Genomic DNA, 14694 nt, shown 5'->3' on the forward strand with positions numbered 1-14694 from the left:
GAGACAAAATTTAAACCTGACTGGAAATTTTGTTTTTCTTAACAAAAAACAAAGAATTCCTGGTTTGTTAAAGACAAAATAAATTATATTTTCTTTACACATCCAAAGTGTAGTGTGAATTAAAATATGCAATCCTGTTAAATATATAATTTTGTCTAAAGAGCTAAACAGCAGGATATAGGAGTGAAATACAACCTATTTCAACAAATTTAATTTTTAAAAAAGCAGAATCAAGCATTAATCTTGGCCACATATATTATGGTAAATAATTCTAATGCTTACCCTCTATCTTACGTATACTGCAGAAAGTTTGGATTTTAGAAATATCTGATGCTAAGTTCCTCAGGAAGATTTGCTTCTTTTGCTGAGCAGTGGACACATCAGGATTGATCCAGTGTTCTCCACATGAAGCATATACCTAGCAAAGAAGTGAATCTCTGATCCCGTGTACAACCGTTCATAGCAGTGTTATCAGTAATAACCAAACCCAGCCAAAAGTACAAACAAAATGTCCTATAATAGGCAAATGGTTAAACAAACCATGATGCTATGGACTAATAAGAATAAAAAGGGAAAACTGTTGGTGAATGTAGCAACTTTGAAGGATCTCAAGGGTTTTCTATCAAAAAAAAAAAAAAAAAAAAAGAGTATTTCTCCATACTACCTTTGCAACTTCCCGTGAATCTAAAATTTTTCCAAATTAAAGTTTTATGCAATAATTTTTTGAAGGAAGGAAAGAAAGAAAGGACAGGAGGGAGGGGGGGAAGGGAGGTAGGTAGATATTAGGGCTCTGTAAACTATGGCTGAGGCCCAGATCTGGCCTGCTGCCTGTCTGTGTAAATAGAGTTTTATTAGAACACAGTTATGCCCACTCATTTCCACGCTGTCTGTCACTGCTTTTGTGCTTCACAATGGCAGGAGCTGATGTTTCATTAGAGATCATATGGTCTGTAAATATTTACTAACTGATCTTTTGCAGAAGAAGTTGGACACAACCACTGGTATAAATGAACTTGTAATATATTAATGTGGCTATTTCTAGACATTGAGATGATAGATGATAGCTGTTCTTCATGCTGCTTATATTTATTTCTTCAATGAATTCGTACTTCTTCGAAGTAAGAAAAAAATAGAGGGAGGTATTGAGAACACTCAGTAGGAAGAAAAATGCCACTCGGTGCTCTTCCGTGGCCCCACAATGGTGCTTATACACACCGCTGTATGACGACTTGGGAAAAACTTTCTCAAAAATTTCTTCTGTTTGAACAACAGGCTTCCTTTTTCCCTCTGGACACACACGTAACTGTTGATGTTTCTGTCTCTGCGTCGGCTGCCCAGAACAGTGACAGGTTTGTTTCGAGCAAATGCATGGAATCTGGTAACAGTCACTCTTGGCTCCATCCTTTCATACTCCCTTCGCCCTGGTGGCCCCATCTACTTATCCTTCCATGAAATTTATCCTTCTGTATCTTAGGTCTAAATGCAATCTACCTTGCGTTCTTTCTGAAATAACACAGTGAGCTAACACACCAGCAAAAGCAAAGAAAAAAAATTAAATACCAACAAACTAAAACCTTGGCAGTGACAGTGTTAGAATTCAAGAGATCTCCCCAGGTTCCAAGAACACAGACTTTCCCCTCTGCCATGCTGCTTCTGCTATTAGTCGTCAGTACTATGGTTTAAGACTCGCTCAAGGGGTCTTTACATTCAGGGCCTGAACTGAGTACTTCTACTATGGTGTGAGCTCGGTTCTCTGTTCAAAGAATTTCAGGCATCGGTCAGGCAAGTTTTCTTTTCGGGCTGATATCTCAAATTCCATAAATGGGAGAAAAGACTGACTGCTCAAGTCCTTTTTCTCAGTCATCTCCAGCCACCCAGGTAGGTTGTGCGAAACACTAGATGTAATTTTTTTCTGGAAGAGTGAAATTATCATTTAGTAAGGACACTAAACAACTACACTTTGAAAGCCTCAAAAAGAAGAGAGGATCTGCCTTTCAGAGTGGGAGACAGAAATCAGAAGTGGGTAATAATCCGGTCTTGTCTAGCTTCCACCCTCATTTCTAAAGTGGGGATCATGACAGCACCCATCCCACAGGGTCGTCCTGATCCTTAAATGAGTTTATTCTGAGAAAGCCCTGAAAATCATGCCTGGCAGCAGCTCTCAACCCTGAGCTGTTGGCGTGCGTTTTTGAGGGCTGCTGAGTAAGGCTAACTCAGAGAAAATAAGGGGAGAAGCAGTTAGTGTTGGGAAGTCCTGTCTGTTAAAACATTTGTCTTTCAGTTGTATGTATGGCTCATATTTCCAGTTTCACATTCATGTCTTTACCAGTTCATCCCTTTGAAGGTCTTTTAAGGCAAAGATTTCTTTTCCTTTTTCATTGAACAATCTCCGAGCTGCAGAAGGTAAATTTAAAATTTCAGTGCACCTGTAGTAAGAGACACAAAAATTGAGCTTGTAGATAGAGGGCTTCTGGCAGAGAGGAGAGAAAATGTGAGAAATCAAGGGTCTGGACCATCAGTGCCCACCCCTGCTGCAGACTGGTGAGACCACCCAGAGGTGGGCCCTGGAGCCCATCAGACCCCTCTGGAGACTCATTCCCCCCCATCCAAGCTGTGGGACTTGGGCAAATTAACCTCTCTAAGCCTCAATTTCTTATCTTCTAGGGTTTTAGTGAAGATTGAAGGTTGATTTTGAAAAGTGCTTAGCACAGTGCCAGGCATGATCAACAAATAAGTAGGCATATCATGATTGAGTTTTCCTTCTTCAATATGCTGCACACTTTCTAATTGTGTGCCTTTGTTCATGCTCTTCCTTCTACCTAAAACACTTTCTTTGGCTTTTTTTTTTTTTTTGTGGAAGTTCTACTCTCCCCAGAGTCATATCCATCACCAAGCAGTTTCTCATCTCCCTCCACTAGAAGTGATCTCCACAGCCTTTTAATTCCCTTTCAAACAGTAACTTTTACCCTGGCGAACCAGTCAACAGTGATTTCCACACCCCAGACCCCAAACAAGCATTTGGCCTGCCCTGTAGATATCAAAATGAATGATACTGTTTTCTTGTTCCCTGAGGGGCTCCCTCTCTTGTTAGGGGAGAGACAGGTCAACAACTGAAGTATAGTATGCAGGAGTGGGTCGTGTCATAGGCACCCAGCCAAGGAGCTGTGAGAACACAGGAAAAACAAAACGACTGATTCTCCAGGGAACACCTATGGAAGGAAGTGACATTTGGGTTGGGCCTTTTCAAATGAATAAAAGTTGATCAAGAAGGATTAGGACCTAGAGGTGTTTTGTATAGCTGGATCTGAGTTATGGACGAGAGCAGGAGCCAGGTGAAGCTGGAAAAGAAGACAGGAACCCATGCAAAGCACTTAAGATACCAGGCTAAGAAACAGGCCTCTAGCCCATAAACAGCAGGAAGTCACTGAAGGTAGAAGAGTAGAGGTGTGGTTTTATCAGATCTGCTCTGTGGAAAGTTAGCTGTAGGACAGGTGGAAGGTACACTGAAGTAGGAGAGGCTGGAAGTTACACAGCCGGTTCAGGAGAGTAGTAAGGAGGCCAAATTGCAAGGGAAGAGGAGGGATGGATAAAGGAATGTGATGGGGCTGTTGAGAAGACTGTTGAGATGATCCCACCTTTGGAACAAAGAAAATAAGGGATTCTTGCTAAATATATTTTACATTAGAATATACTGTCTATAGTAAGTGAATTAGAAGTGAATTTATGCTGATCAGGAAGGCTAAACTATATGAAGACTGTTTCTCAATTTTATTTCCTTAGATGGGATAAAGCAATTGAGCGGATAATTAGGCTCTCCATTTCTCTGAGAGGTCTTAGAAGGAAATAAGTCAATGAGACCTAAGTCTCTGCCTCTTGTGTCATAGCTCTGGAAGTTGGTGGACCACAGGAGTTCGTAGGGAGGGAATGGAAAGGAACTATAAGAAGACTGAACCCCCAGCCACAAGATGTGCTTGATTATCTTTCTTTGCTGTCCAAAGACCCAAACTGATTCTTTCTACTTTCCCAAAATGGATATCTTTGTGGGTCCAGGCAGTTATAGCATGACCTAAGAAGAGTTACCATTATCATATCTGCTCCTACTCACATTTTCCTGGAGAATATTTGGACTATGGGAATATCCTGTTTTAGGACAACGAGTGGGAGAATAGAAGGAATGGGTGGTTGGTAAATCTCCCTTCCTTTTTTGAAACCCTGGTTTTAATAGTGCTGAATTTAATTGGCTCATGGAGGTGGTTTAGAGAGGATTGGGATAAGCCTTTTCCTCTCTATTTAATTCCTCCAACTTGATCACATGCCAGTCAACATAAATGGAGAGAGAAGAAAGGAACTGGCCGTTAAGTGTCTGAGGAGGCATGTGGATGTGGAGTCAGATTGCCTGAGTTCATATTCTACATCTCCTGTTCTGGTTGTGTAAACTTGAAAAAGTCCTTTAACTTCTCTCAGCCTCATTTGCCCCATCAATAAAAAGACATAGTAGCACTTATCTCACAGTGATATTTTATAGATTAAATGAATGGATATCTGTAAAGTGCCTGGAACATAACCAGTCAGCAGCACTTTATCAAAATGGATCAAGCACTATGAGCATTTCATAGCTACTCTCACTTAATTCTCACATCATTTCTTTTTTTTTTTTTTTAAAGATTTTATTTATTTATTTGACAGACAGAGATCACAAGTAGGCAGAGAAGCAGGCAGAGAGAGAGGAAAAGAAGCAGGCTCCCCGCTGAGCAGAGAGTCCCATGCAGGGCTCGATCCCAGGACCCTGGGATCATGACCTGAGCCGAAGGCAGAGGCTTTAACCCACTGAGCCACCCAGGCACCCCAACTCTCTTTCACATCATTTCTGAGAGGCCCATTTTACTGATGAGGAAGCGGAGCCGAGGTTAATTTCTTTGCCCAAGATTGCATATTAACAAGGAGGAGAGCTGAAATTCAAACCTAAATCTGAGTCCTTCACGCACTAGAGGGTCCCCCCAAGAGGCCACCATCATAGAATAATGAGATAGTTGATTTACATAGCAAGGAGACTGAGGCTGAGGTGCTGAGCAAACGGTCCGGGATTTCTCCACCACATGGAGGCAAAGGTCCTATGAATAAGGTCCTCTGACTTGCACACCAGGAGTTAGGACTGGCAACCACTCCGATTTATAGGGAGTCCAGAAAAGTCCAGTCTTATCTCGTGCTCTGTCAGGACGAGAGTGGAGGTGGAGTGGCAAGTGGAGGTGGTACCTTGGGTGCTGTATTTCAATACAACCCAGGATCCCCTGGGACAAAAGCGCAGGGGTGGAAAGGAGCAAGTCTGTCTCCCAGGTCTGCAGATCGCTACAGTTTCGTTAAGAGTGGGGACTTCCTTCTCCCGATCATTAGCAAGAAGACCCACCTCAGGAGCCCCAGTACAGCCTTCCAGTTATTTCAATATTGTGGCAAAATGTACCAAAGCTATGGATACATGCGATCCTCTTTTCTTTATCTTCTTGCATTGTATCTTTGTCTTTTTAGGTCTCTCTCATTTTCTCTCTTCTCTGTGTGGACTTCCCTAACAGCTGCCCCTCACCAGGTTCCTCCTCCTTCCTGGTCATCTATAAAATGATCCCTTGATTATTTTCACTTCTGTACAATTAAATACTGCCTTCTGAGGCTTTCTGGCAGTTTCCCTAAGCACAATGACTTCCCAACAATTTAGGAGTTTCCTAAGAGCAAGGGATGTCTTGCCCCCCTCCCTTTCAATCTCCAGTAGAATATCTGACACCCGTTGATGCAAAACAGATACTGAAAAGAATTAAATTCTTTGGTGCTCTCTTCTTACCTCTTCATCCAATCCTGCTTTACAAAGAGGAAAATGGAACTCAGAGAAGGGGAGCACTTTGCTGAAGTTTTCCAGTTAGTTAATGGCAAACCTGGGTTTAAAATCAATCCCTTTGACCATTAATACAGTGGTATTTCCAATACCATGCTTCCTAAAACTTAAAATATCAACTAAAAGTTTCATATTTATGGTTGAAAAATAGTGCTTATTGCACTACTAGATCTTCTTTTGGCTTTGGAGGTGGAAGAACCACCACCAAAAAAAGATAATCTAAACTGTCTGGAGCTAGTTATTAATTAAAATTAGCATAATTTCCTTATATTATGTAAGATTGCCCCCTGTATTCAATAAGACATATTTTGCCAAAACATTTATACCTGGTGGTCTACCTTTAAACAGTTATCAAATTCTATGGGAATAATTCTTGTTTTGGTAGGAAAATATTGATCAAAAGAAAATTACAACATATTTCACAAATATGATATAGGTTGATGACATTTAAAAATTGGTTTAAAGTAGATAAGTACTGATTTCAATTCAAACAGATGTAAACCAAAGAAAAGTGCTATACAATTGTGGTTTTTTTTTTTAATGGGAATAATTTATATTTACAGAGTTGGTATTTCAGGAGCTAAGGGAAATTGCCAGCCTTTGACATTTTGGGCAAAAATTTATTAATTAGCACTGGTATCATAAATTCACACAGCTTATATATTTCACAGATTAAAAACTCCAAAATCATTGTATTAACAACATTTTCCTTATGCAGATACATATGTATTTTGTATTGTGTGTTATATATAATTATATATATAGAGAGAGAGTTATATGAATAATATATATATAATTATTCAGGCACTAGAATGGAAAACATCTTTGCATTTAAGATACTAAGTATTTACCTCTCCAAAAGTTGGTGAAATTCAGTCTGGGTTGTTTCTGTTTCAAAATAGTTAGTAATGTGGTTTTTCACGTTCTTTTCCCTTTTAACGTCAACATTTCTGAAACAAATGGTCCAAGATTTGACTGATATGTCAGTATATGTTATCAATTAGCTTTTATCTTTACATACACGAAAGAATCACAAGGTTCTAACTTATTATTATTTGTCCTAAAATAAAATGTCTCCTTAAAAAAAAAAAAAAGAGGATTTCAGGGGTGTCTGGGTGGGTCAGTCTGTTAACTGTCTGACTCTTGATTTTGGTTGAGGTGGTGACGTCAGGGTCCTGAGAACCCTGGTAGGTCTCCATACTCAACGCAGAGTGTGCTTGGGATTCTCTCTCTCCTTTTCCCTCTGCCCCTCTGCCCACTCTCTTCTCTCTCTCTAAAAATAAATGAATAAATAAAATATTAAAAAAAAACATTTAAAAAAGGACTTCAAAAACTATTGCAATTAAATTGCATTTATAAACATTTATACTATGAACAATTATTTATATAAGAAAATGAATTTTCAGTATTTTAATCCTCTGAAAAATGCTGAACATTCTGAGGTGTGGATTTATCAGTTTTAAAGAAATTGCAGAGATTACATTCATTTTGCCTGTATTTTTTATATATTGTTCATATTCATATGTTTATTCACATATTATTTAGGTTATTAATCCAAACCTAAAAATTTTTAAACAGTAAAGTGATTAATAATGGTCATGGAGGGGTGCTTGGATGGCTAGTCATTAAGCATCTGCCTTGGGCTCAGGTCATGATCCCAGAGTCCTGGGATCGAGCCCCACATCGGGCTCCCTGCTCAGCGGGAAGCCTGCTTCTCCCTCTCCGACTCCCCTTGTTTGTGTTCCCTCTCTTGTTGTCTCTCTCTGTCAAATAAATAAATAAAATCTTTAAAAAAATAATAGTCATACAAATAAGAGACTCAATCTCACAAAACAAACTGAGGGTTGCGGTGGGGAAGGGGGTAGAGACAGGGTGGTTGGGTTATGGACACTGGGGAAGGTATGTGCCATGGTGAATGCTGTGAAGTGTGTAAACCTGGTGATTCACACACCTGTACCTCTGGGGCTAATAATACATTGTATGTTAATTAAAAAATTAAAAAAAAATAATGATCATAGAAAAAATGCTTAATTGGAATATGTATCTGCTCAAATTTTCAAGTTAGAAAATTATCTGGAGTATTTTTAGAATCTCTGTATTTTATTGAATTAAAAAAAAGGTCAAATATAGTTATTCACTCACAAAAAATGGTAATCAAGTGTAGTGAATAAATAAGTAAATTCAATAAGCACTAATTTAGGGCCTATTGTGGGCCCTATATCCTGTGGTAAATAAAATGGCTTAGTGCCTTGATTAACGAGGACACACATTTTGTCTGTTTCCATGACCAGACCATAGCAGAAAGCACATATATGGATGAATAACACATCACTGCTGTCCTGTCTCATGGGCAGAAACATAAACAGATAATCACAACACAGAGTGGTAGGAGTTATGCTGGTGAAAAACCCACATGATCAGAGCAATGGGGAACATAGAAGCTTCAGCTTATTCAGGGGTGAGTAGTGTCATCATCAAGAAACGAAGTACGAACTCATTCTCAGAACACCTCTATTATTTTAAGGCAGATGGAAGGTATTGATGAGTGGCAGGGGTTCAGGAGTGGGAATTGGAGAGAGTGTTGATAAGAGATAGAACTAGAAAAATAAGCAGGAACAGCTCACAAAGGGCCTTAAAAGCTATAGTTAGGTGCTTAAGAGAGTCCAGGGATCATAACTTAGTAATAACTTACTCGTTAAAATTATGTAAAAATATAAACTTTATCACATAGCTACATATTGAGCCTTTCCTCTTAAAATTCCTTAAAATGTCACTAATAAAATTCTCCTTGTTTAATCTGCTATTCTGAGAGATGAAATTCACCTGGAAATCACAATGGTTTTAATTTATTTGAATTTGACAGCCGCTGTTCAAGACTAACTGACAAGATCTTGTTACTCACCAAGAGTAATGATCGGCTAAATCACAAACAAATGATATCTGATCTCCCTTTGGCTTTGTAGATAGAGGAACCAGCAACAACAAATTTCCCTTAAAACTGTCTAGAATGAATCATTATGCAACTAAAGGACAGCATGCAACCAGGGCAAGATTTGGTTAAAATGGATCTGTACTTCATCATTCTAGCTTGATTTTGCTTGTAAAGACACGAAATAGCCCAGCTATCTTTCTTCTTACAAACAAGTTTCAAGTTAATACAAGTAATGTACTCCTTCCTGTCATTAGCATTATTTTCTTCTGAAAGAGAAAATATTTAGCTTGGCTATATGAAAAGTAGCACAGCAGGACTTCTACTTTGCACAACTCTGGGATGCTGTTTGTATAGAACATAATGTGAAAAGTGTCCTCTGGAACTGGGAAATGCAGCTGCCCTGTAATGTTAGCCAAAACTCTTCCCATTTGAACCTTCTGTTAACCAGTATTTACATACAGCTCTGGGCCAAACAATGCTATTGATTCTGTAGAAAATTTTCTGAAATGACCAAGAAAAATTAATGTATCTTTAGAAGAGTTTAATGTCAAGTATATGCCAGCGTACTTTAATTTGGGGGGGATAATTAATTCATGTAGTGAACAAAGTGAATACTTAATTAATTAGGGCAAACCATTCCATGATCAGAGGGTTTCACATACTTTCTGGTGCAACTGTTGTCCAAATTAACAAATCTCTCAAATTATGTTTGGATTACCTGATTGAACTATGCATTTTAAAACATTAATGGGGGTTGCCTAGGTGGCTCAGTTAAAGCCTCTGCCTTCAGCTCAGGTCATGATCCTAGTGTCCTGGGATTGAGCCCCGCATTGTGCTCTCTGCTCAGCGGGGAGCCTGCTTCCCCCTCTCTCTGCCTGTCTCTCTGCTGATTTGTGATTCTCTCTCTCTCTCTCTGTGTCAAATAAATAAATAAATAAATAAAACATTAATGGGAAAAGATAAAATCTGTATATAATTTTGAGCCCCAGTGAAAGATATAGTGTGAAAAAATAAATGGAGGAAGGGACAAAAATTATTTATTAACTTTGGATGTTAAAAAGTCATATATGCTACTTTAAGGGCATTACCCTCACATTTTACATTCAGCAGAACGAGCTAATTATGAAATGTATGCGTCAAAGATTTCAATTTCAGGCTTGACTTTACTTTCAAGATTAATATTTTACTTTATCATCTTTACAGGCAGTTCAGTGGACAGCCGATCTGAATGTTACTCATTGTTCAGCGATGTATGAAGTATATTTAATCAATGTGAAGAAAGTAATATTAAACGATTATCAGCAGCCTCAAATATTCTAAACATCTCAAAAGAAAGGTCAGGAGGTAACATTAACATCACTGCTAATAATATGAGAAACAATGTATTTAACTCATTCTTTACATTACAGCTTTGCACTGGTCTGCGATTTCTTTTGTCATAAATTGTAATAAAAATACAGCAAGTGATTTTTCTCCAATATTGGAGAAATTCTGGCTTCATGGGAAGATTTTATGCCAACTTATAACATAAGCTAAAGAGCAGATTGATGTTTTTCTAGAATGATAAGCTTTTAAAATGTTATTCCAAGGCAGAGAAATAAATTACATGAAGTTATATTTTGAGAACTACATTCACTTGTTAAATATCCCAAAGATCTGAATGTAAATAATAATGTACAATAATAATTTAAATAAGGAATTATATAATCTGTAAGAAGCAATTTATGAATTCAGTTATTTTGAAACACATTAATAAAACTCAAGCAAAATGCTAATTCAAAATAGACGTTGATCCCAGAACTTTTTTTATATCTGAATTACCCATTTCTAACTCATTATTTTCTCCTGTGCTTAGCTTCAACCAGATGAGTTAAAATTAAGTTCCTGACAAGTTTTAATTAAATCTCAGTTTGTATTTTGATCTCCAAATATCAACATGGGAGCCCTTTTTTAAATTAATTAATTTGTATATTTATTTATTTTAAAGATTTACTTATTTATTTAAGAGAAAGAGTGAATAGAGGGAGGAGCAAAGGGAGAGGAAGAGAGAGAGAATCTCAAGCAGATTCCCCAGTGAGTGAGGAGATTGAGGCAGTGCTTGATCCTAGGACCCTACATCCCTGAGATCATAACTTCAATCAAAATTAAGAGTTGCTTAACCAATGGAGCCACCCAGGCACCTTGGGATCCCTTTTTAAAAATAAACACAGAATTCTCCCAGAAACACATCCATAGAGAAGACAAAAATTTGTACAAATTAGAAATGAGAAGGATGAGCAAAATGTTCTTACTGTATTTTCCGTCCAGGTGAGATGTCTGGACCAACTATAACAAAGGCTCTGTTTTTATTCTTGTCTCCATTCCGTAGAACTCTGAGCCTCACAGGGACACACAGCTCTGGGGTCTTACAGATAGATTTCTTCATGGGAGGACTGTTTGGAATAAGCAGTCCTTCTATTGGCCAATCAAACTCCTTCAGAAAGAAATGACAAGAATGTGATGATAAGCAAGAACAGTCATTTCTAGATATAAAAAATAAATTAACCACATAACTTAAACCTTTAATTTTTCATTCATGCATCAAAAAATGTATTGGGGATCATCTAAGATGTTCCAGACAATTCTAATAGATGTCTCATTTAATTAAAAAGGAACAATTTTAAGATTAGTAGTTTTTTTAAATGTGTGTAAAACCTGTGTTGTGTCACAACATAGAAGACTTAGTTCCTTTCAGAGAATCAACATTCTAAAAAGATAAAACCGAATTAGCTTGGGATATTTTTGCTTGTATGTGAAGTATCTTTAATCAATGTGGAGAATTATGAACAGTGGTTTTATCATAGCCTGATGTAGTATTATCTTAAACTAGATCTATTTGGCAAAGAAGAATACATTTGAGGAACTCTCCAAAAACCAAAATGAGATGGTAAAAGAACTTAGACCGATCTCCTATGTTTTAGTTGCAGAACTCACTTACTGTGTATCTTTCTTTCATTTATTTATTTATTTATGCATTTTCTAAATATCAGTTGATGGTTTACTATATTCCAGGCACAGTGTTAGACACTGGAAATAAAACTGAACTAGACAGAATACTCTTCCACAACGAATTTCCAGCAAATCTTCAGAAATTTACTCAGAAATAAACTGGCAATTACAGTAGTATAAATACAATAGCAACAGAGTACTGGGTATGACATGATGACAGAGGAGAAGAACCTAACTTAGAAATGCAGTATAATGAAAATAGACTCAAAATGGATGAAGGACCTAAATGTGAGAAATGAATCCATCAAAATCCTTGAGGAGAACACAGGCAGCAACCTCTTTTACCTCAGGTGCAGCAGCTTCTTCCTAGGAACATCGCCAAAGGGCAAAAATGAACTATTGGGACTTCAAGATCAAAAGCTTTTGCACAGCAAAGGAAACAGTTAACAAAACCAAAAGACAACTGACAGAATGGGAGAAGATGTTTGCAAATGACATATCAGATAAAGGGCTAGTATCCAAAATCTATAAAGAGCTTAGCAAACTCAACACCCGAAGAACAAATAATCCAATCAAGAAATGGGCAGAGGACATGAATTTCTGCAAAGAAGAATTTCTGCAAATGCATGAATTTCATGCATTTCTGCAAAGAAGACATCCACCAAATGGCCAACAGACACAGACATCACTCAGCATCAGGGAAATACAAATCAAAACCACAATATGATACCACCTCACACCAGTCAGAATGGCTAAAATTAACAAGTTAGGAAATGACAGACGCTGGCAAGGTTGCAGAGAAAGGAGAACCCTCCTACACTGTTGGTGGGAATGCAAGCTAGTGCAACCACTCTGGAAAACAGCATGGAGGTTCCTCAAAAAGTTGAAAATAGAGCTACCCTACAACCCAGCAATTGCACCACTGGGTATTTACCCTTAAGATACAAATGTAGTGATCCAAAGGGGCATGTACACCCAAATGTTTATAGCAGCAATGTCCACAATAGCCAAATTATGGAAAGAACCTAGATGTTCATCAACAGATGAATGGATAGAGAAGATGTGATATATATATACAATGGAATACCATGCAGCCATCAAAAGAAATGAAATCTTGCCATTTGCGATGATGTGGATGGAACTAGAGGGTATTATGCTTAGCGAAATAAGTCAATCAGAGAAAGACAATTACCTTATGATCTCCCTGATAAGGAACTGGAGATGCAATGTGGGGTCTTGGGGGATACGAGAAGAATAAATGAAACAAGATGGGATCGGGAGGAAGACAAACCATAAGAGACTCTTAATCTCACAAAACAAACTGAGGGCTGCCCCGGGGGAGGGATGTGGGGAGAGGGTGGTGGGGTTATGGACATTGTGGAAGGTATGTGCTGTGGTGAGTGCTGTGAAGTGTGTAAACCTGGTGATTCATAGACCCGGACCCCGGGGGCTAATAATACATTATAAGTTAATAAAAAATTAAAAATTAAAAAAAGAAAAAAAAAAGAAATGCCATGTAGTGGAGCTGAAGTCTCCATAGGGGTTAGGGCAGTAAAGGAAACGTAAGTAAAAGGACAGGGATAAAGAGAGGGAAGTGTTAATTGTTCCCAGGTTTGTAGTTTGAGCAACTGGGTGGATGGTATGGCCAGTCACAAAAATAAATATTTGTGGAAGAAGTGTAAATGAAGGAACAGATGATCAGAGATGATGTTGTTAAGCCAAGGTCTCAATTGTTTCATTTTTTTCTATCTGCAAAACAATTGTTCTGGCAGCAGTTAATTCCCCACTGCAATGACCACTCTATAAAATATCACAATTCCATATAAGTGTACATCTGTTTCTATGCACTCTATTCTCTTCAATTGTTGATTTCCCTACCCTGCGCAGTACAATGCTGCCTTGATTATAATACATTTATATCTATTAAAGTTTGATATCTAATAGGGCAACTACCCCACCTTGTTGTTCTTTGGAAAATGGCTCTTATTAGCCCTTTGTTATTTCATATACATTTATAAATCAGCTTGCTTAGTTTTCTTTTTTTTTTTTTTTTTTTTTTTTTTGTGCACCCGAATGTTTATAGCAGCTATGTCCACAATAGCCAAACTATGGAAAGAACCTACATGTCCATCAACAGATGAATGGATCAAGAGCTTGCTTAGTTTTCTAACAGTCTGTGTGGGATATAAATGTTCTGCAGAGCTTCCTATCAATCTTATTTTGTTAAGATTTTTTTTCTTGAGGGCGCCTGGGTGGCTCAGTGGTTAAAAGCCTCTGTCTTCAGCTCAGGTCATGATCCCAGCGTCCTGGAATCGAGTCCCATGTCGGGCTCTCTGCTCTGTAGGGAGCCTGCTTCCTCTTCTCTCTCTGCCTGCCTCTCTGCCTACTTGTGATCTCTGTCTGTCAAATAAATAAAATGTTAAAAAAAAAAAAAGATTTTTTTCTTGAATGTCCACTGAATCACGAAAGGGTCTATTTTCTGCATTTATTGAGATGTGCTCATATGATTATTTATGCTTTCACTGGCTATGTGTTAATTATATTAATTGATTTTTTTGAGATGTTAAACTAATATGCATTCCTGGACCAATCCAGATTGGTCACAATGTATTATCTTGTTTTATAGATTGCTGAATTCAACTTGTTACTATTTTCTTTAGGATTTTTACATGTATGTTCATAAATGAAATTAACATTCTATTTCTTATATGCACCTTGTCAAGGTTTAGTATTAAGTTTATCCCAGCCTCAAAAAATGAGTTAGAAACTGTTGCTTCTTTTTTTATTCTGAAAAACTTGCTACTTATACCTTTGGTAGAATTTGCCAATAAAACCATTTGATATTGGTGTTCTCTTTGTGGGGAGATTTTAACTATTGATTCTGTTTCTTCTA

The 14694-nt window shown here is 37.7% G+C and overlaps 1 protein-coding gene across 3 annotated transcripts in view; it reads right to left on the reverse strand.

Annotated features, from left to right (window-relative positions):
* The window catches only part of LOC309873363 (doublecortin domain-containing protein 1-like), a 232498-nt gene that overhangs the window by 105269 nt on the left and 112535 nt on the right, over window positions 1-14694 (reverse strand). For all 3 annotated transcript variants that reach the window (XR_014316312.1, XM_082748858.1, XM_082748857.1), the window contains exons 6-9: window positions 11105-11286; window positions 6733-6831; window positions 2327-2426; window positions 283-418 (exon numbers count right to left, since the gene is read on the reverse strand). Coding sequence is in view for 2 of the 3 variants with exons in the window: in XM_082748858.1 (XP_082604984.1) it covers window positions 283-418; window positions 2327-2426; window positions 6733-6831; window positions 11105-11286 (517 nt within the window). In the remaining variant the exon portion in view is untranslated. The remainder of the gene's footprint in view (window positions 1-282; window positions 419-2326; window positions 2427-6732; window positions 6832-11104; window positions 11287-14694) is intronic.

This window comes from Mustela nivalis (assembly GCF_964662115.1).
Source record: "Mustela nivalis genome assembly, chromosome: 9".
Classification (NCBI taxonomy): Eukaryota; Metazoa; Chordata; class Mammalia; order Carnivora; family Mustelidae; genus Mustela; species Mustela nivalis.